The 22465-nt window shown below is 47.7% G+C and overlaps 1 protein-coding gene across 3 annotated transcripts in view; it reads left to right on the top strand.

Moving 5' to 3' along the window:
• The window catches only part of LARS1 (leucyl-tRNA synthetase 1), an 81484-nt gene that overhangs the window by 15180 nt on the left and 43839 nt on the right, over window positions 1-22465 (top strand). For all 3 annotated transcript variants that reach the window (XM_044280747.1, XM_044280746.1, XM_044280748.1), the window contains 8 exons: window positions 2198-2261; window positions 2435-2502; window positions 3188-3413; window positions 6328-6415; window positions 6501-6577; window positions 7384-7437; window positions 9108-9248; window positions 19287-19364. In XM_044280747.1, coding sequence (XP_044136682.1) covers window positions 2198-2261; window positions 2435-2502; window positions 3188-3413; window positions 6328-6415; window positions 6501-6577; window positions 7384-7437; window positions 9108-9248; window positions 19287-19364 — 796 coding nt within the window. The remainder of the gene's footprint in view (window positions 1-2197; window positions 2262-2434; window positions 2503-3187; window positions 3414-6327; window positions 6416-6500; window positions 6578-7383; window positions 7438-9107; window positions 9249-19286; window positions 19365-22465) is intronic.

Consider the following 22465-nt stretch of genomic DNA (forward strand, 5'->3'; position numbering starts at 1 on the left):
GACGTGGCATCTAAAAACCAGTTCAGGTAAATCTGCCTTCCAAAAACCATACGGCACTCCTTTTCTTCTGCTCCCTGCCACGTGCCCTTACATCAGTTTACAACCACATGTGGGGTGTTTCTGTAAACCGCAGAATCAGGGTAATAAATATTGAGTTTTGTTTGGCTGTTAACCCTCGATGTGTTAAAGGTAATCTGTCACCTGCTTTTACCATTTTAAGCTGGCACCATCGCTATGTTCCAGCAGTCTTCTTTTTACTTTATTTCGTTTTTTCGTTTGATATAAAAGCGCTTTTTATGTTATGCTAATGAGGCTCCAAGGTGCCCAGAGGGGCGTTTTTTTTCACTCTCCGGTGCCCAGTGACGCCCCCCTGCAGTGCCCAAGAACGCCTCCTGATCCTCAAATAACCTCCAACAACCCGGCAAGCGGTTCCGCCCCCTCCCCATGTTATAGTCTACCTTATAGAAATGCCCCGTCCTTCTTCCTGTCTGAGGCCAGAAAACTCGCGCTGGCGCAGTACCGACTGCGCGATCATCAACCTCCTGAGGGCAACAGCCTCAAAAGTCTCACTGGGCATGCGCTGAGCCCAGTGATGTAACCTGAGCGCTGTTGCCCTCAGGACGTTGATGATCGCGCAGGCGGTACTGCGCCTGCGCAAGTTTTTGGGCCGCAGACAGGAAGGACGGGGCATTTCTATAAGGTAGACTATGACCTGGGGAGGGGGCGGAACCGTTTTCCGAGCTGTGGGAGGTTATTTGAGGATCAGAAGGCGTTCTTGGGCACTGCAGGGGGGCGTCACTGGGCACCGGAGAGTGAAAAAAACCGCTTTTATATCAAAAATACAAAACGAAATAAAGTAAAAAGAAGACTGCTGGAAATAAGGTACTTTAGTGAACATAGCGATGGTGCCAGCTTAAAATGGTAAAAGCAGGTGACAGATTCCCTTTAAAGAAAAAAAGGATTAAAATGGAAAATCAGCCAAAAAAGTGAAATTTTGAAATGTTATCTCCATTTTCCTTTAATTCTTGTGAAACACCTAAAGGGTTTGTAAAATCAGTTTTGAGTAACTTGAGGGGTGTAGTTTCTACAATGGGATCATTTTATGGGGGGTTTTCAGTATGTAAGCCCCACAAAGTGTCTTCAGACCTGAATTCGTCCTTAAAAAAAGTGGGTTTTGGAAATTTTCTTAAAAATTTTAATTGCTTCAAAAATTCTAAGCCTTCTAACCTCCTAAAAAAATGAAATGACATTTCCAAAATAATGCCAACATAAAGTAGACATATAGGGACCTTTCACCTGTAAAAACAATGTGAACTAAGTATGCTGACATGTAGAGCGGCGCCCGGGGATCTCACTGCACTTACTATTATCCCCGGGCGCCGCTCCGTTCTCCCGCTATGCTCTCCGGTACCTTTGCTCTCTAAGTTATAGTAGGCGGAGACTGCCCTTGTCCTGTGGGCGTCTCCTTCTCCTAGGCTGCAGCGCTGGCCAATCGCAGCGCACAGCTCACAGCCTGGGAGTTTTTTTTTTCTCCCAGGCTGTGAGCTGTGCGCTGTGGTTGGCCAGCGCTGCAGCCTAGGAGAAGGAGATGCCCACAGGACAAGGGCAGACACCGCCTACTATAACTTACAGAGCAAAGCTACCGTAGGGCATAACGGGAGAACGGAGCGGCGCCCAGGGATAACAGTAAGTGCAGTGAGATCCCCGGGCGCCGCTCTACATGTCAGCATACTTAGTTCACATTGTTTTTACAAGTGAAAGGTCCTCTTTAAGTACTAAATATTTTATGAGGTATCACTTTCTGTTTTAAAAGCAGAGAAATAGAAATTTTCTAAATTGCAACTCAAATTTACCACTTTCATGAAGTACAATGTGTCACGAGAAAACAATCTCCTAATGGCTTGGATAAGTAAAAGCGTTCCAAAGTTACCACCACTTAATGTGACACATGTCAGATTTGCAAAATTAGGCTCTCTCAGGAAGGGGGAAATGGCCCGGATGTGAAGTGGTTAAGAAGTATGTACATTTTACCAGATTTGGTACATTTTACTACAAATCACTTTGGTTTCTGGCTGATATGTAAATTAAATATCCCCCAGCCTATTTATGGTGATTGATTTCTGTGTGCCCTAAATTATCTTATACATGTTCACATTGATAGGATTCTACTAATAATTTTTACTTTTTTCCCCCTCAGGTACACCATCTATTCTCCACGAGATGGTCAGCCATGCATGGATCATGATAGACAGACTGGAGAGGTTAGGATTTTTGGTTAATTTTCTATCAGTATTTCTTGAAGTGACCTAACAGGTGACTAGTTCACATTCATTTTGTTTGCTCACATACATAAATGCTGTTATATCTGTTTCTACATTTTGCTTAGGGTGTGTAACGTAAATATTTTATATTTCTGTACTATGTTTTGTTTTAGGGTGTAGGACCACAAGAATACACACTCATCAAAATGAAGGTTCTGGAACCATCTCCAGCTAAGTTGAGGTACAAAATAAAGTAACTTTGTACTGTGCAGTTTTCTGTTTAAGTCTCCTATGCAGGCCATTGTGTTTCCATGGTTACAGACTACAAACTCTGCACGTAGTCTGGGACTGTGTTATACATTGTCCCCCTTTCTCTTACTCCTGATTCTTACTAACCCAGCTCCTGTGCACTTGTAGAGGCATGTGTAGTCTAATGAGGTCAGTATTTACACATTTTATATATAATTGGGGAAATGGCCTACTTAAATTTTCTCCACGAAATGACAGCCTTGATAATGTGAACAATTGCAAAGGAGACACATAGGGTAGTGCATTTAGTGTGGAGAAAGAAAGAGAGAGAGCATGCTTCATATTGAATGCCAACTGAGCTCTGAACTTCTAGCTCCACAAGCAGTATGTCAGAGAAAACGGATGGTGAAGCTAAAAGAAGCAGCACCAAAATACCGTTATACTAGACTCATGACATCTGGTAATAATTGATTCAACATTTAGACTGTCATTATATAGCAAAGTTGTGATGGAAGATGCAATTGGACAGTGATAGATAGTACATTGCATTCATTGCAGCTCACATTAAACTGTATGTTGGAAAGGTTGTGGATTCTTCATGACTTCGTGCCCTCCTGTAGAATATCTCCAACCACGTATGCCAATAATGTTTTCTTCCTGTTCATATTAATTTCCAGCGGTCTGAAAGGACGAAATATTTTCCTGGTAGCTGCCACTTTGCGCCCAGAAACCATGTTTGGACAGACCAACTGCTGGCTTCGACCTGACATGCCTTACATCGCATTTGAGACAGCCAATGGTGATATATTTATCTCCACTCAAAGAGCGGCCAGGAACATGGCATACCAAGGTTTTACAAAAGACAATGGTGTTGTACCAGTTGTCAAGGAGCTCATGGGAGAGGTTAGCTTTTTCCTTATGTTACTCACATACACTATCCATTGGCAGCTCAGATATGGATATGCTATGAGCACAGAATTCTTAGCTAACTGATGCCACCCATTTTTCTCTGAGAGCAGCATACGGTAAATCACCTGACAGGTTCACTTCAACTTATAACTTAGGGATATTCCAGAAGTGACAAGTTATCCCCTATCCTGAAGATAGGGGCTAAGTGTTAGATCGGTGGAGGTCCTACTGCTGGAACGCCTACTGATCACAAGAATGGGAACCTGTACACTTAAAAGCCCCCTGAAATAAACGCAGCGGCAGGTCAGGCATGTGCACTGACGCTTTACTACAGTGGCAGTGCACATGGCCAACCTGCTGCTCTGTTTATTTTGGTTGGGGGGCTCTGAGCTGTAGAGGGTCCTTGTTCTTCTGATGAGTGGGGGTCCTAGTGATAAGACCCCCACCGATGTAGTAGTATTTTACTAGCCTGTTGAAAAGGAATAACTTGCCACTACTGGAATGCAAAAAGTAAAATATAATGGCTTTACAGGACTGAAACATTAATGGCCTGTACTTAGAATAGTCCCAATGACAACAGCTTATTCCCGATCAGCAGGATAGGGGGTAAGTGTCTGATTGCAGGGGAGGTTGATCAGATTGCTGGGGCCCCTCTGCTGATTACTCAAATGGGAGTCCATTCTCTCCATCTGAATGGAGCAGCAGACGCGCATGCATATCCACCACTCCATTCAACTCGGTGGGACTGCTAGAGCGCTTTGGCTATTTCTGGCAGCCACATAGTGAATAGGGGATAAGTCGTTGCCATGGGATGGGAATCTGTCACCAGCGACCCCGCTAACGGACTGTTTGCATGGAGACATACAGTTGTGTCCAAAATAATAGCAGTGTCTTTAAAAAAGTGAATAAAGCTCAAAATCCTTCTAATAGCATTTATTTCCATACATACAAATGCATTGGGAACATTACACATTCTATTCCAAATCAAATCATGACGAAAAATATATCAAATTTGTGTTGTTCCTGAAGAAAAGTGAATATTAGACTGTTCAAAAAAAATAGCAGTGTTTGTATTCTGCTTTACAAACTCAAACATTCACTATACAAACTGAAAAATGTTTGACGATTTTGCTTTCCTTTGAATCACTTAACTAATATTTAGTTGTATAACCACTGTTTCTGAGAACTTCTGTACATTGGTGTTGCATGGAGTCAACCAACTTCTGGCACCTGTGAACAGGTATTCCAGCCCAGGATGATTGGTCTACATTCCACAGTTCTTCTCTATTTCTTAGTTTTGCCTCAGAAACTGCATTTTTTGTGTCACCCCACAAGTTTTCTATTGGATTAAGATCCGGGGATTGGGCTGGCCACTCCATAACGTCAATCTTGTTGGTCTGGAACCAAGATGTTGCACGTTTACTGGTGTGTTTGGGGTTGTTGTCTTGTTGGAACTCGCATTTCAAGGGCATTTTCTCTTCAGCATAAGGCAGCATCAGCTCTTCAAGTATTCTGATGTATTCAAACTGATTCATGATCCCTGGTATGCGATAAATAGGCCCAACACCGTAGTATGAGAAACATCCCCATATCATGATGCTTGCGCCACCATGCGTCACTGTCTTCACAGTGTACTGTGGCTTGAGTTCAGTGTTTGGGGGTCGTCTGGCAAACTGTCTCCGGCCACTAGACTCAAAAAGAACAATTTTACTTTCTTCAGTCCACAAAATGTCTCTTTAGGCCAGTCAATGTGCTCTTTGGCAAATTGTAACCTCTTCAGAACATGTCTTATTTCAGCAGTGGTGGGACTTTGCGGGGGCTTCTTGCAGATAGCTTGGCTTCACATAGGCGTCTTCTAGTTGTAACAGTACTCACAGGTAACTTTAGACCTTCTTTCATCTTCCTGGAGCTGATTGTTGGCTGAGTCCTTGCCATTTTGGCTATTCTTCTATCCATTCAAATGCTGCCTTCCTTAAATAAAGGCAATAATTGCCACCTGTTTTTCAAAGAATGACCTCACTCATTGAACTCCACACTGCTATTATTTTGAACACAACTGTAGCTATGGTTCAGCTGATAAAAACACAGTTTTTCTTCTGTTAATCTGAGGCTACGTTCTTGGGTTATGATACTTTTTCTTAATATGCAAATTAGGTATTTGCCATTGCTCTTGTTGCACCCAAGCTCCATTGATTTCTGTGTCCAGCCCCTCCCTCACTGCTTCACTTTAAAGTCCTTGAATTCCAGTTTAAAGGAATACTCTGCTTTTATAGCTTTTATAAAAAAGTTTTCTCTAATACTGATTTAGAATTTTCTTCATGTTTAAACCAAGTTCAAAATTCTTTCCATTTTCTGTATCAAGAGATCAGGAGCTCATGGTGATGGTTATACTGTCGGGGTTTGTTCACACAGTGCAAATACAGGTTTGAAAAATATGTGTGCTGTGAACCCCCTGGCAGAAATCCAAGGCTGACCCTCAAGATTTCTGCCACGGTTTATAGCATACACCGCTGTGGATTCTACTGGTATAGCCTTTTTCAATGGGACTTTTTATTTCATTTTTTTATATATGGGACAGAAAATGAGCTGAAACCTGCATAAAGAACCACTGTGTGAATATGCCCTTTAGCCATCCAGTAGAGGTTTACCTAGGCAGCTCTGTATGTCTGCAGCAAGCTTGATAAAGGTCTTATTCCCCAAATGTGAAATGTATGTCATAGCTGCTTTAGGAAGAGCTGGGCCAATGTTCTCCTTGTAAATGAAATGGATATAGGCTGCAAGTTATCATAAGGAAATCTCATTAGTTCCTTCACGATGCATTTGTCCAGCCAACAAGCTGTTAATGTTCTGTTCATAAAATCGAGATTGTATACGTTCTGCAAATAATTTTTCATCTTTGACATTTTAGGACCTTCTCGGAGCTGCGTTGTCTGCACCATTGACTTCCTACAAAGTGATATATGCCCTCCCCATGCTCACCATTAAGGAGGAAAAAGGTACGGTTGAATGACTGCCCCGATTCATTTTGGTACAGATATTTTCATGCCACGTATGTCACTTTGTTCTTGTTTTATACCATAGGCACTGGGGTGGTTACCAGCGTCCCTTCTGATGCTCCAGATGACATTGCAGCATTACGAGACCTGAAGAAAAAAACAGTAAGCACTACCCTTATATGATCAGATACAGTACCTCATCAATGTACACATGACCTCCAGGTCACTAAACCTCAGTTATGTAACCTGTCCTCATGGATTTAACACATTGAACCACTGTACATGCAGAAACGGCAAAATCACTAAACCTGCATTGAAGCCTTTCCTTTGTAATGCCGTGTCTTGTTTTCTGAGCGTTCATTAGGATAGGTCATCGGTATCGGATCTGTGGGGGTTTGGCACTTGGTACCCCCCACTGATTAACTGTTTTAGGAGGCTGCGGTGCTCCTGTGAGCACTGTGTCCTCCTCACATCTTACCATACACAGCATCCTGCCTTGTATAGTGGTCGTGCTTGGTATTGCAGCTCAGTCCCATTCACTTGATAATGTGACCAATGGATGTGACACCACTGGCCTAGTAAGAGGTTACGGTGTTCACCGGAGGGCCGCTGCCTCTTCAAACAGCTGATCAGCAGGGGTACCGGGATTCGGATACGATTTTGATATTGATGACCTATCCTGAGGATTAGTCATCAATGTTCTTCTCTCAGAAACCCCCATTAAGTGACTACCTAAACAGTGCTTCAGATATCACTGGGTGCTACACATATCACATAGACAGGTGGCATAAGCCAAACCTTATCCGTCCACGTAACATATGGTGAGTTTTCTAGACATTATGATCAGTGATTCCATTCCCCGAAGGATGTGGTGTATTTCCATTCTGTGGTTAGTCGTTTTGTAGGTTCCTTTATAATGGTGAACTGGTTTTGTTTATTTCATAAGGGTATCTTTTTGCCCTCTGCAGGCTCTGAGAACCAAGTATGGGATTAGAGATGAGATGGTTTTGCCGTTTGAGCCTGTAAGTATACGTCATGTTTCATTACAATATATTACATTCTGTATGCTAGTAGACAAGTCTAGGTGCAGAAACAGGTTGGGTGATTGACAATCATAACCAAATGTTTGTTCGCATTGGATATTGTGAGCCGTGTGCATAGTGAATTTAGACATTAGCCCACATTTACCGTATTTTCCGGCGTATAAGACGAATTTCTAACACTAGAAATTCTTTTCAAAAGTCGGGGGTCGTCTTATACGCCGGGTATACTCAGATCCGATGGTATGTTCTAACCCCCAAGCGTCCCCATGGTGACGGGGACGCTTGCCTGGGGGTTAAAATATACAGGGCCACGCAGCTCACAGGAGTACATTTTTAAACTGTAATATGTAACTTTAACTTTAATCATCGCTCATGTGTTTACTAGGATACCTTACTCTCAGCTCCGGTAACAGCAGGCAGTGCAGGCGGCGCTCACTCACTGATGTTACGTGCCTTCTCCTCCCACTAGGCGGTGCAGGCGATTGATGTCAGTGAGTGAGCGCCGCCAGTACTGCCTGCTGTTACCGCAGCTGAGTGTAAGGTATCCTAGTAAACAGATGAGCGATGATTAAAGTTAAAGTTACGGATTACAGTTTATAAATGTACTCCTGTGAGCGTCAGGGAGGGGGGTCTGTGGATGGCACTGTTTAGGGGAGGGGGGTCTGTGGATGGCACTGTTTAGGGGAGGGGGATCTGTGGATGGCACTGTTTAGGGGAGGGGGATCTGTGGATGGCACTGTTTAGGGGAGGGGGATCTGTGGATGGCACTGTTTAGGGGAGGGGGATCTGTGGATGGCACTGTTTAGGGGAGGGGGATCTGTGGATGGCACTGTTTAGGGGAGGGGGATCTGTGGATGGCACTGTTTAGGGGAGGGGGATCTGTGGATGGCACTGTTTAGGGGAGGGGGATCTGTGGATGGCACTGTTTAGGGGAGGGGGGGATCTGTGGATGGCACTGTTTAGGGGAGGGGGATCTGTGGATGGCACTGTTTAGGGGAGGGGGATCTGTGGATGGCACTGTTTAGGGGAGGGGGATCTGTGGATGGCACTGTTTAGGGGAGGGGGATCTGTGGATGGCACTGTTTAGGGGAGGGGGATCTGTGGATGGCACTGTTTAGGGGAGGGGGATCTGTGGATGGCACTGTTTAGGGGAGGGGGATCTGTGGATGGCACTATTTAGGGGAGGGGGATCTGTGGATGGCACTGTCATGGGGTGGATCTGTGGATGACACATATAGCATAAGATGCTATATAGTGTCATCCATAGATCTCCCCCCCCCCCCATCATAGCAGTGTCATACACTGATCCCCCTCCCCATAACAGTGCCATCCACAGATTCCCCTCCCCATAACAGTGCCATCCACAGATCCCGGTCAGTTCCCTGGACTGAAGAAGATGGTCTTGAAGACAGGGAGGGCTGGGCATTCAGGGGTAGCCTTATACGGCGAGTATAGCCCAAAACCTTTATTTTAAATGGGAAAAGTTGGGGGTCGTCTTATACGCCGGAAAATACGGTACCTGACCGAGACCAAAAGAGTGTCCTTTACACTTCCATTGGCTTGGTGTGCTGCACATTAGCAATGCAATTTGGACAGTTTCTTGCAGAATGTGACCTTTCACTTCTCATCTTGATCATTTTTCCTTTAAGGTACCCATCATTGACATCCCTGGCTATGGAAGTCTCTCTGCTCCCTTGGTCTGTGATGAGCTGAAAATTCAGAGCCAAAATGACCGGGAAAAGTTAGCAGAAGCAAAAGAAAAAGTGTATTTAAAAGGATTTTATGAGGGAGTATGTACACATTACATTTGTAGATTGATAAGGATTCAGAAATACAGTACATGTTGCTATTCATTCAGCTTTATGAACTGAATAATTCTTAAAATACTTGAGTACAGCTGCCCTAGACATAGCAGTTATTGTCATAATCAAAAGGGCATGTTATGTGAAGTCATAGCCCCTTCCGGGACTCTTGACACTAGTATGAGTTAAGGGGTGGTATACGTCTTATGCAGGGAACTGCCATACAGCTTCATTCGAGTAAACGGACATGTGTTGCAGTTCCTCTGCACTGAGTGGACAGAATAGCTGCTGATTCTTTAGTGGCTAAAAGGCAATGGACACCTTCTGGGCCATTTTTTATGATTGCATTATACTAATTTTGGGCTTAAATATATATATTTTTTAATTGGTCTTTATTAAAAATGTTTATCTGGTTCTGAGATACAAGGGTTAAAAATCAGTGTTGGCTGTCAGTCTGTTTTCGTTGAACCCTGTCAGCTGGTGGCTCATTTGTAGTCCTTAGCACTGATCTCCTGACCTCATAAAAACTTATTTAAGCCATATTCTTATCCGTTTGATAAGAATTGAGCTATAATGAGTGTTTTTGAGGTCAGGAGATAAGAGCTACAGAGGAGACATCAGATGACGGGATGCAAACAAAAGACTGTGACAGCTTTCAAACTGATTTTTTTTAATCAAGTCATTTTTATATAAAAAAAAAAAAAAAATCCCATTTGTATAGATAGACATACATCAAATATACATTGACATAAACAAGTAGAGACCCAACTTGGGTACAATAATACACAAAATATAAACTTAGAAGAATGCACCCCCCCCCCCCCCAACCTGCACCGCACCACAATGTCAACTCATTTTTCTCCTCCACACATCTTGAGAAACATCTACCTCTGTTTTCACCATAACCCGTTCATCCGTAACAACCCATTATCGTGTTACACTCATCCTACTCTAGGCATCCATCCTAATTGCAAGGACAGAAGACATCCAGTGGGTAGTCCTGGCGTTCTCAACCATGGTCCCCATATAGACTCAAACTTCTTACTCATACCTCTTTTAAAGTATACCCCCCTTTCATGTCCTATGATCACATTCATACGTGCAATAAATTCCTCCTTAGCCGGTACTGTAGTGCCTATCCAGTATTTGGCTATCAATTTCCTAGCTTGATATAATGTTCTACTAATGCCAATATCGAGATCGGTTGTGAATTCGTCTTGTAACAAGCCCAATACACATATCAAAGGATCTACTGGAAGTCTGATCCTGAACACCTGAAAAATAATATCGAACACTAGGTTCCAAAAGGGACCTATAGCAGTACACTCCCAAAACATGTGCATTATATGTGCCTCCGACATTTCGGGCAGTTAGATGTGTCGTGTACCCCTATTTTATGTAGGAATTTAGGGGTTCTGTAAATCCTGTGTATTAAGTATAATTGTGACAGTCTGTGTGTCTCACGCAATGATAACAAGGGGCTTTAAGACAGTATTTCGGACCACTGCGCATCATTCAGGGGGCCAACCTCTCGGGACCATTTTTCCCTAACAGTCAATGGAAAGTGGTCCTGATAGAATGATAGCAACAACTTGTAGAAGCTGGAGATCACTCCTTTGGTATCCCCTCCCTTTTTGATCTGTTCCGCTATCATAGATGCCTGTATAGTTATATGTGTTGTCTTTCCCTGCGCTGACAAGGCGTGGCGTAATTGTAAGTACCGATAGAAGTTTGTGTTCGTGAGCTGAAACTCCTCCTTCAGTTGTTCAAAGCTTTTGAAGATTTTGTTTGTATACAGTTGTGACACCCAGTAAATTCCTTTTTTCTCCCAACTATCAAAGCCTTCCAACCTACTCAGTTCCAGGAGACTTGAGTGTTCCATAAGGGAGTAAGGGCACTACACCCCGAGATTTTGGTGATATCTTTAAGTTTTTTCCATGCTTTGCATAGTAGAGTAACACACGGGATGGGTTCTGGGGGACGGATAACAGAGCCAAGCTCCAGTATATACCCTGGAGGTCTCCCTCCCATCAAGTAAGATAATAGCGCACTCACAGACCCCGAGTTACCCAGGACACTACAGGATTTGCACTGTTGAGCTTGTGCCGCTAAAAAGTACAACCACGGATTGGGAATCGCCAGTCCACCGCTATCCTTCTTCCTCTGTAAGGTCTCTAAGCGAATTCTTGGGGATTTTTTATTCCATATTAGGGTCCTGAATAACCCCTGTATTTTGTAAAAGTGTCTCATTGGTATCCAAATTGGGCTATTATGCCAAATGTACAGAAATTGTGGCATTAGAACCATTTTAACTAAGTTAGCTCTCCCTATAACAGATAATGGCAACTTACACCAGCTATCAACCTTTTGGGCACTGTTTGGCAGTAGTGGGCTCAGATTCAGGTCAACATATTCTTGTGACCGTCACCTATATGTTACCTGTATCCCTAAGTATTTAAAGGGGTTGTCCGGGTTCAGAGCTGAACCCGGACATACACTTATTTTCACCCCGGCAGCCCCCCTGAGCCTAGCATCGGAGCATCTCATGCTCCGATGCGCTCCAGTGCCCTGCGCTAGATCGCGCAGGGCACAGGCTCTTTTGTTTTTAATAACACACTGCCGGGCGGTAACTTCCGCCCAGCAGTGTGTTCGGTGACGTCACCGGCTCTGAGGGGCGGGCTTTAGCTCTGCCCTAGCCGTTTTACTGGCTAGGGCAGAGCCAAATCCCGCCCATCAGTGCCGGTGACATCACCGGGGTTCCTGTCAGCCCCATGGAGAGCCCGGTACGTCACCGGAACTCTGAAAAATGCCTTTGCCCTGCGCGATTTAGCGCAGGGCAAAGGAGAGCATCGGAGCATGAACTGCTCCGATGCTCATGTCAGGGGGGCTGCTGGGGTGAAAATGGAGGGCTGTCCAGGTTCAGCTCTGAACCTGGACAACCCCTTTAAACTGTCTGGCCAATTGCAAGGGAGCTATTTTGATCTGGAGTGAACTTGGCACTGAATCCATGGGGAGCATTACCGATTTGTCCCAGTTAGGCCCGAATAGGCACCATATTCCTCAATGAGCTGCATGACATGGGGTATTGATTGTTCAATTTTATCTAAAAAGAGCAACATATCATCAGCGTACAGTGCAATCTTTTCCTCTACTCCTCCATATGACAAGCCCGTTACTTTGGGATACGCACGTATTAACTGTGCCAGGGGTTCTATAGCCAAGGCAAATAGCATCGGCGATAAAGGACACACCTGACGTGTACCCCTTTCTAAAGTAAGTGCCTCGGATAATACCCCATTTGTACGTATTCTAGCTCTCGGTCTTCTATATAATAATTTTACCCAGGATACAAATTTGTGTCCGAACCCCATACTCTCCATTACTTTCCATAAGAACTTCCACTCGACGCTGCGAAAGGGATTGCATGGCTACCTGCTCGTCCTCCAGACAACTGCAGATTAAGAAATAATCGCCGAATATTGATGGCCGTAGGTTTGCTCGGCATAAAACCAGTCTGGTCCCCGTGTATTAAGCTAAGGATCACTTTCGCCAATCTGTTGGCCAAAACTTTGGCCAGCAGCTTGACATCCGTGCACAATAAGGAGATGGGTCTGTATGATCCCGGACACGTGGGGTCTTTACCCGGTTTCGGCAGAACTATTATTATGGCCTCTTCCATAGACTCGGGCAAGCCGCCTAGCATATTTGCTTGATCAAAGACCTCTAAGAGATGCGGTAACAGAAAGTCTTTATATTTTTTCAGCAGTTCCCCAGGTATACCATCCGCCCCCGGCGCTTTCTCATTAGGAAGCCCTCCCACTGCCACTTCTAACTCCTCCAGACTAAGGAGTTCTTCAAGGCTCTCTATTTGTTCCGTCGTCAGCACTGGTAGCCTGGCCGAGGTGAGAAAGTCCCGAATCTTACTGTCACTGCGCTTTAATTTAGTGGCGTACAACTGCTTATAATAATCCGCAAATATCGTCATTATTTCTGTTCTTTCCGTTATTAAATTGCCTGTTTTCAAACTGATTTTTAACCCTTGTATCTCAAAAACGGCTGAGCATTTTTAATAATAGCTAATTGAAAAGATTTTTTAACCCAAAATGAGTAAAATATTATCGTAAAAAATGCCCCAGAATGTGTACATGGCCTTTAAAAGCTATCTACACCATCGGGGCCAATTTTGTTTATAAGTGCATTTTAATAATTGTGAGCTAAAAATCATTGTTTCAATTGGTCTTTATTAAAAATATTAAGCCATTCTGTCACAAAGGGTTAACGGTTTGTCTAGCTGTGTGAATCCTACCTTCACTTTGTGCTGGTCATCTATTAAACCTTATTTCTCGCCCATTTTCCTTGGGGGACACAGACCTTGGGTATAGCTCAGCTCCCTAGGAGGCGTGACACTAAGTAAAACTGTTAAGCCCCTCCTCCATCAGCTATACCCTCAGCCTGGAGATAGAGGCTACCAGTTTTAGCTTAGTGTCCAAGGAGGCAAGACACTCCCTGCTACTGCAGGGCTGTTTTCTCCTTGTTATTTTTACTTTTTCTTCTAATTTTGTTATTTTATTTTTTCCTAGGGATACCAGAGACGCATTAGACCTCTCTGCTCTCCCGGGGTTGAGCTGCGCCAGTGCCAACTTATCTGCACTGCTGCCTCCCCCACAGAAGCAATAGGAGGATCTGGGCAGCAATGGCTCCCCTACATCCCGCCAGCTAGGGGGTCGCCCGCACGCCAAGCCCCTCTTCCAGCTTCCTGCCACTGCGGTGCCAGTGGCTGAAGGGGCGACCCTGCTGGAAGGGACTGAGGGTGAAGACGTCGGACGGTGAGATGGCTATTCCAGCCCATACCCCGTCCCTATCTGCATGTCAGGCCCCGGTGCAGGGCCCGCTTCCCGCTGCGCCCCCCGGTGCCTGTGAACCCCCTGACTGGGCTAGGTCTCTGTCTCAGGCGGTGGAAAGCCTTACACACGTAGTGGGCCGTCTCGTGGATAGACCGCCTCTCCCGCAGGCTGCCACAATCCCTGTCGCACCCGCTGGGACTACCGTTTCTGCCGCCCCCACTGGTTCCCTGCCTCCCAGGAATCTTCCAGGGCCCGGCATACTCAGAAACGTTCAAGGGTTGAGCGCACATCTTCTCCAGATGCTTCGCTCTCTCCGCCATGCGTGCGAGCTCAGTCAAGTCTATCCTCTCAAAGGGATACGCTTTCTGAGGGAGAACTGGCGGATTCGGACGTGGACATGGACTCAGAGCTTCCGTCCAAATTGGCGTCCGCGGTGGGGCATCTTGTCACTAGCATCCGTGATACCTTTCAGCTACACGATGACCCCCCCCAGCTCTGAACAGGCCGGCGTGTCCTTTCTCCGCCCCAAACAGGCCTCCAAGGTTTTTCCCATACACGCTGATTTTTCTTCTGTGGTATCCAAGGCTTGGACTCGGCCTAATGTCCGCTTTATTACACCCAAAAAGCTGGACATTTGTTATCCCTTTCCAGCGGATTCTGTGACCACGTGGACATCCCCGCCTAAGGTTGATCCTCCCGTGGCTCGCCTGTCCAAAAGCACTACTATTCCTGTACAGGACGGATCTTCCCTCCAGTCTGTTGAGGACCGTCGTACGGAATCCCTCTCCAAGGCCATATTTACTGCCTCTGGTTCGGCCCTTAGACCGGTCTTTGCCTCCGCCTGGGTTGGCAAAGCGGTCTCTGAATGGGGTTTGCAACTGGAACGGGAGTTAGGGTCGGACGTCCCTGTTCAGGACCTCCGTTCCTTAGCCCAACTAATTGTTCAGGCCGGAAAATTCGTCTGTGAGGCCTCCCTTGATGCGGGTGCCCTCATTGCCCGTTCCTCTGCCCTGGCAGTTTCTGTCAGGAGGGAACTCTGGCTGAAGGTTTGGGCGGCGGACGCCGCTTCCAAACGCTCTTTGGCCGGCCTACCATTCACGGGTTCCCGCCTGTTCGGAACCCGTCTGGACGAACTTATATCAGAGGCCACGGGTGGGAAGAGTACTCACCTCCCCCAGGCCAATGGGCGCCCCCCGTGGTCACGCTGGTTCGTCCCGTTTTCGGTCCTTTCGCAAGCCCACCGGGTCTAGACCCGCGGCCAGTTCTTCTTCCTCTGGCCCAGCCCAGGATAGACGCAAGAAGCCGTTTTTTCGGACGCAACCTACCTGGCGCAAGTCCCAGCCTGCACGGGCTCCCACAGGCCAGCAGCCCTCTGCCTGAAGGTGCGCCCCCACCCACCCGGGTGGGGGGCCGCCTTCTCCTATTCAGGAACGTATGGCGGGCCCACATCTCAGACGCATGGGCGCTCGAGATTGTATCTTGCGGATACAAAATCGAATTTGCGTCCATTCCGCCAGACCGTTTCTTCCGATCCCGTCCTCCGCGAGATCCCGTACGAGTGGCCGCCTTCTTCGCGGCCATTCACTCTCTAATGGACAAGGGTGTCGTCGCCCCCGTGCCTCCGACGGAAAGGTTCAGGGGGTTCTACTCGAACCTCTTTGTGGTTCCCAAGAAGGAAGGCTCAGTGCGTCCGATCTTGGACCTAAAACGCCTGAACCGTTTTCTCCGACTGCAGAGATTCCGGATGGAGTCTCTCAGGTCCGCAGTGGCCTCCCTGGAAAGAGGGGATTTCATGGCCTCAATCGACATTCAGGATGCATACCTCCACGTTCCGGTTGCTCCATGTCATCACCGCTTCCTGCGCTTCGCGGTGGGGGACGATCACTTCCAATTCGTCGCCCTTCCCTTTGGTCTGGCGACGGCTCCTCGAGTGTTCACCAAGGTCCTGGCCCCTGTCTTGGCCCTTCTACGTTCAAGAAGTGTTTTTCTTCTCCCATACTTGGACGACATCCTGGTCAAGGCACCCTCCTTCTCTCAGACATCCCGCAGTGTGGAACTCACTCTGGAGACCCTGACGCGGTTCGGTTGGATTATCAACCACCCCAAATCTTCCCTTACCCCCTCCAGACGGCTGATCTTCCTGGGGATGCTCCTGGATACAGAGTTGGCGGAGGTCCGCCTTCCGTCGGACAAGCGTCTGGCCCTTCGCGGGTCGGTTCGCAGTCTCCTCCGTCATCACCGCCCTTCCCTCAGATCCAGCATGCGGTTGTTGGGAAAGATGGTTGCCTGTTTCGAAGCGGTGCCGTTCGCACAATTCCGATCCCGCACCTTTCAGAGGGCAATTCTGTCGGCCTGGGACAAATCACCGAGGAGTCTGGACAGGACCTTTCTTCTGCCTCCCCTGGCTCGGGCTTCCCTCGGCTGGTGGTTGCATATCCCTCTAAGGGGGAAGTCCTTCCTTCCACTGAACTGGCTGGTGATTACCACAGATGCCAGCTTACGGGGGTGGGGGTGGGTTTTCCCTCCCCGGTCCGTCCAGGGCGTTTGGTCTCTATCGGAGTCCAGACTTCCAATCAATATTCTGGAACTGAGGGCGATTCTTCTGTCCCTCAGACACTGGACCCATCTGCTGAGGGGCCACCCTGTTCGGATCCAATCGGACAATGCCACGGCTGTGGCATACATAAACCATCAGGGAGGCACTCGCAGCGATGCAAGAGGTGACCCTCATTCTCCTCTGGGCGGAGACGCACGTGCCGGCCTTATCTGCGATTTTACATCCCGGGGGTGGACAACTGGGCGGCGGATTTCCTCAGCCGGTCCACCATCGACCCGGGAGAATGGTCCCTGCACCCAGAGGTGTTCGAAGCCCTTTGTCTTCGCTGGGGTCGCCCCGACGTGGACCTCATGGCCTCCAAATTCAACCACAAGGTCCCCCTATACCTGGCCAGGGCACGGGACCCGAAGGCATACGGCGCCGACGCGCTCGTCCTTCCGTGGCGCGAATTCTCCCTTCTGTACGTCTTTCCTCCTTTTCCCCTCCTGCCACGGGTTCTTCGGAGGATCGCGGCAGAGGGCGTCCCCGCGATTCTAATCGCCCCGGATTGGCCCCGCCGGTCTTGGTACGCCGACCTAATGTTGCTGTTGGCAGACGCACCGTGGCCACTGCCCTCCAGGGAAGACCTTCTCTCTCAGGGACCGATCTTCCACAAGCATTTAGGCTCGCTACGTTTGACGGCGTGGCTATTGAGACCGCCGTCTTAACGCGACGGGGTTTCTCCGCGGACGTAGTCCGCACCATGATCCGGGCTCGTAAGCCCGTATCCTCTAGGATCTACTATCGGGTTTGGAGGTCCTATCTGGGGTTCTGTGAGTCCCGGAGCATCCCACCTCTCCGGTTTTCTCTTCCCACAATCCTGTCCTTCCTCCAGTCGGGTCTGGACCTGGGGCTGTGCCTCAGTTCTCTGAAGGGTCAGATTTCGGCGCTGTCTATTCTTCTCCAGCGTCCCCTGGCCCCTCTAGGGCCAATTAAGACCTTTTTACAAGGGGTGGCTCACTCTGTTCCGCCGTACCGCCCTCCAGTTCCTTCCTGGGACCTGAATGTGGTGCTCTCGGCGCTCCAATCAGCCCCCTTCGAGCCTTTACGGGAGGTCTCCCTTCGCCTTCTGTCCTGCAAGGTCATCTTTCTTGTGGCCGTCACGTCTCTCCGACGGGTGTCGGAGTTAGCGGCTCTTTCTTGCTCCGAACCTTCCTGATCTTCCACCAGGATAAGGTTGTGCTTCGGCCTGTCCCGACTTTCCTGCCAAAGGTGGTCTCCGCCTTTCACATCAATGAGGACATCGTCCTTCCGTCGCTCTGTCCCTCTCCTTCCCACCCCAGAGAACGGGAACTGCACCGTCTGGATGTGGTCAGGGCGTTGAGGATTTACTTGGAGGTCACCGGGTCCTTTCGGCGCACGGACTCCCTGTTTGTGGTTCCGGAGGGTTCGCGCAAAGGGTTGGCGGTCTCCAAGGTGGCTATTGCCCGTTTCATTAAACTGGCGGTGTCTGAGGCTTATCGAGCCAAGGGCAGACCTCCGCCTTTCGGCGTCACTGCTCATTCCACCAGAGCAGTCGGAGCTTCCTGGGCGCAGAGGCATCGGGCCTCGGCTGAACAGTTGTGCAAAGCAGCCACTTGGTCCTCTCTGCACACTTTCACAAAGTTCTATAGGGTGCATACGCATGCATCAGCGGATGCTGCTTTGGGCCGCCTGGTTTTGCAGGCAGCGGTTTCCTGATGCTCTGGTGGTGTTCCGCCTTGGGTTTGTGGTCCCTCCCTTCTTGGACTGCTCTTGAACGTCCCAAGGTCTGTGTCCCCCAAGGAAAATGGGCGAGAAAAGGAGATTTTTGTATAACTTACCAGTTAAATCTCTTTCTCGCTCTTCCTTGGGGGACACAGCACCCACCCTTCTGTGTTTGGTTACAGGGTTATGGTCTGGCGCCCCGTTGGGTTGCTGGCTGGTTGTTTCCGTTATTGGTTGTTATCCTTTCACTACTTGGACACGCAACTGGTAGCCTCTATCTCCAGGCTGAGGGTATAGCTGATGGAGGAGGGGCTTAACAGTTTTACTTAGTGTCACGCCTCCTAGGGAGCTGAGCTATACCCAAGGTCTGTGTCCCCCAAGGAAGAGCGAGAAAGAGATTTAACTGGTAAGTTATACAAAAATCTCCTTTTCTAAATTGCTGAAAGGTCATAAACACTTATTTAAGCCACATTCTTATCAGTAAGATCAGAACTGAGCTCTAATGAGTGTTTAGGAGGTCTGAGATAAGGAGCCGTCAGCTGAGCTGCCTGACGGAACAGAGATAAAATTCATATGCTGCTACTAGAGAAACTCAGCACTGTACAGAGAAAAGGGATTCTTAAAATTCTTAATAAAGGCCAAATAATTTTTATCTCAAAATGAGTACAATGCAATAATAAAAAAAATGCTCCCAAAGGTGTATATAGCTTTTAAGACTACCATGCTAGGGTTTACACAACTCTGCTGATAATTTACATGTGGGTCAATAACAATATCTGATCATGATATCTCCATATATGCTTTTCATGAAGAGATATCACAGTAGCAATGGGTTGGGTGCGGGTCCTTAACATTTGTGGCCAGCGTATCTGATCTCATGTCTTTCCTATGCTCCCCTAGGTAATGCTAGTTCCTGGATATGAAGGCAAGAAGGTACAAGATGTCAAAAAGACCATCCAGAAGATGATGATCGATGATGTATGTTAATCAGTATTAATTTTCTTCTTGTTACTGTTGTACTTTTACACATTTTGGACACATCCATTTTAGATCCCTGTAGGTTTAGAGTGGTGTCTAGTATTTTTGTTCGTTTCGGATGTATAGGGGATTGATGGTGGTCTGAATCAGGAAAGTATAACTATGATTTAAGTTCAGATATTCTAAATACCGTATATACTCGAGTATAAGCCGAGGCCCCGAATTTTACCCTCAGAAAATGGGAAAAATTATTGACTCGAGTATAAGACTAGGGTGGGAAATGCAGCATATGTGGGGGATCTGTGGAGGACACTGTTATGTGCGGGATCTGTGGAGGACAGTGTTATGGGGTGGATCTGTGGAGGACGCTGTTATGGGGTGGATCTGTGGAGGACGCTGTTATAGGGGATATGTGCTATGACACATAGGGCCATGAGGGGGGGCAGCATAAGACATATAGTATCTTATGCTGGTCCCCCTCATGGCCCTATGTGTCCCCTCGTGTCCTAAACTGCGCACATAACTGCCTTTGCGTGTAAAGTATGTTACTCCTGTGAAAAATAATCTCTCTCCTATTGATAACAGGTCCGGCTGTACTCACTGTCACGATGAATGCACTAGAGCGAGCGGGAGCCTTACTAAGTGACGTCAGTCACGCGCCGGCCGGGCCGCTCGCTGCAGTGGCATTTTCGGGTCGGCCAAATCGAGACTCGAGTATAAGACGAGGGGGCTTTTTGAGCACAAAAATATGTGCCAAAAACTCATCTTATACTCGAGTATATACAGTAATTCCAAAATTCTTTTTAGAGATCAGAGCTGTTTTCTAATGACCGAACCTTTACACAACTATTAACCCTTCCGGTCTTAAATATTTTATTTATTTTTTACTCTGTGCCTTCAAAAAGCCATAACTTTTTTTTATTTTCTGTTAATTGAGGATATCATGTTCTAAGGGCACTTTTTAATGTTCAATACAATGTATTTGGTAGCTAGAAAAAAAAATATTAATGGGGTGGTATGGTGAATAGTGCAGGTTACCTTTATTCTGTAGGGCAGTATGTTTTTTTAATACTTGGGGATGGGATGCATTCATATTTTAATAGTTTGGCTGTTTTCAAACAGGCAATGCCAATGTTTTTTATTTTATCTTATTTGTAAAATAGGGAATTTAAATTTTCAATTTAACATTTCTTTTGTTTTTATGTATAGTATTTTCAAGGACTTTTTTTTTTTTAGGTAATTTATTGCTAGTCTGCTGAAATTATTATTTTCTTTAGCCATTCAACAAACTTTGCATTAATCAGTAGTACAATGTGTGTACATGAGGAATAACACTATTTCTCGTGATGGCATTGGGGGACACAGCACCATGGGTATATGCCCAGCTGCCAATAGGAGGCTGCCACTAGAAAGAGAAAGTGTTGTCTCCACCCAGGTGGGCTATACCCTCTGCACAGGCACTAGACTAACCAGTTTTACTCTAGCATCCATAGGAGGCTCTTTTTTCACAGGTCTTGCTGCTTTTTATTGTTTTTTTTTTTGTATTCTTTTTTCTGCAGGTCTCGACCTGCTGCAGGTTGGGGCTCCATCGTGGTTTAGTTGCATCCCCTGTGGGCGCGTAGTCAAGTATCTCGCCCATCACCCAGTCCCCATGACTGCATCTGCAGTGGCATGCCGGCATTCCCACGTAAGTGTTGAGTCTGCGGAAGGGGTGCTCTGCTCTCTGGCCAGTCCGCTTCCTCCACAGTCTTCCAGAACCCCCAACCCCGCTCACTCCCCGGCCTTCCTCGCTACTCTGGTCCCCAGCTTTTTCGGGACTACGCCGCATTTTCTCCGGCCCGTTCCTGGGCCCCTGGTGCTCCATTTGCCCCGAGCTGCCCCTCCTCTGGCTTAGCTTCCCTCCCTCTACCCTCCTCACCCAGTTCCTTTCCAGGTCACCTGTGGTACGCCCCTTCTTACCGCGCTCCCTTTCCGGCCGCCTCATAAATCGAGGCCCCGATTTTTGGGACTACTAGGCTGCTCCCTCGTCCTAACCCCCACCCCCCATCCTTGTTTCCCAGGCTTTTTCTATGGCCCCTCCTCATCCCTCCCGGCTACAGGAGGGGCTTTCTTCACCATCCTATCTCGGCCAAGCGTGGGCTTTCAGTTTGGGGGGAGGGTCGGATCCTTCTCTCTCCTGCCTGGAAGAGGAAGCCTCTATCTTGCCGGCATCTCTCCTGCTACCTCTGCGCCTGCTGTAGCACCTCTTCGGGACACAGCACCTGGGGTCCGGTAGGACAGCCTCTGGCTGGCTGATTTTTCCTTTTACAGGCTCCCCCTCAGCCCTCATGTCGTCAGAGAAGACTCCTATTCCCAGAACCCCCTCGGGGTTGCCACGCTTTACGTGTGCTCCCATTGTAATAAAAAGTTGCCGTGCTGTCAGCCTAACCCTGTCTATGTGCAGTGCCTTGCCCCCAAGCCCTCTCAAAATGCCCTGGTCGCCCCTTCTGGGTCCGGCCCTCCTGAATAGGCCTCTTCTCTGTCCCAAGCCACTGGCAACCTTGCCTGTCTCTCCCAATCTATGGTCGAGTCGCTGGATCGCTTGCCTGCCCAAATTGCAGCTGCCTCTGCCCCTAGCAGGACAACCCCCCGCGGTCGGGGCACGCTCTCGTTCTGACACCAGGTCCCACAAACGACCTCGAGTTGTCTCAACTGGGTCCCGCTCATCCTCAGCTTCCTCGGGTCACTCCCTGAACAAGTCTGAGGCTGGCGAGGTATCTTTCTCTGCTGTATCCGCCGCTTCTGGGGACACCTCTGATTCTGGATCAGAACAGAGCGCAACACTGTCTACGGCTCGGCAGGACCTCATCAAGGCAGTCAGTGACGGGCTCCGCCTGCAGGAAGACCCTTCCTCCTTGTCTCAAGAATCCGTATCATTCCACCGCTCTAGGAGTGGCGTTACCCTGATAAGCGCCTTCAGCTTTCAAAGGGTTCGGACATTCTCTTTCCTTTTTCCGGGTAGTCCATTAATCTGTGGTCGGTCCCACCTCAAGTAGATCCCCAGGTGGCACGTCTGACCAAGGCCACCACCTTTCCTCTGGCTGACGCGGCTTCCTTGTCGG

This window comes from Bufo gargarizans, chromosome 2 (assembly GCF_014858855.1).
Source record: "Bufo gargarizans isolate SCDJY-AF-19 chromosome 2, ASM1485885v1, whole genome shotgun sequence".
In the NCBI taxonomy this organism is placed as follows: domain Eukaryota; kingdom Metazoa; phylum Chordata; class Amphibia; order Anura; family Bufonidae; genus Bufo; species Bufo gargarizans.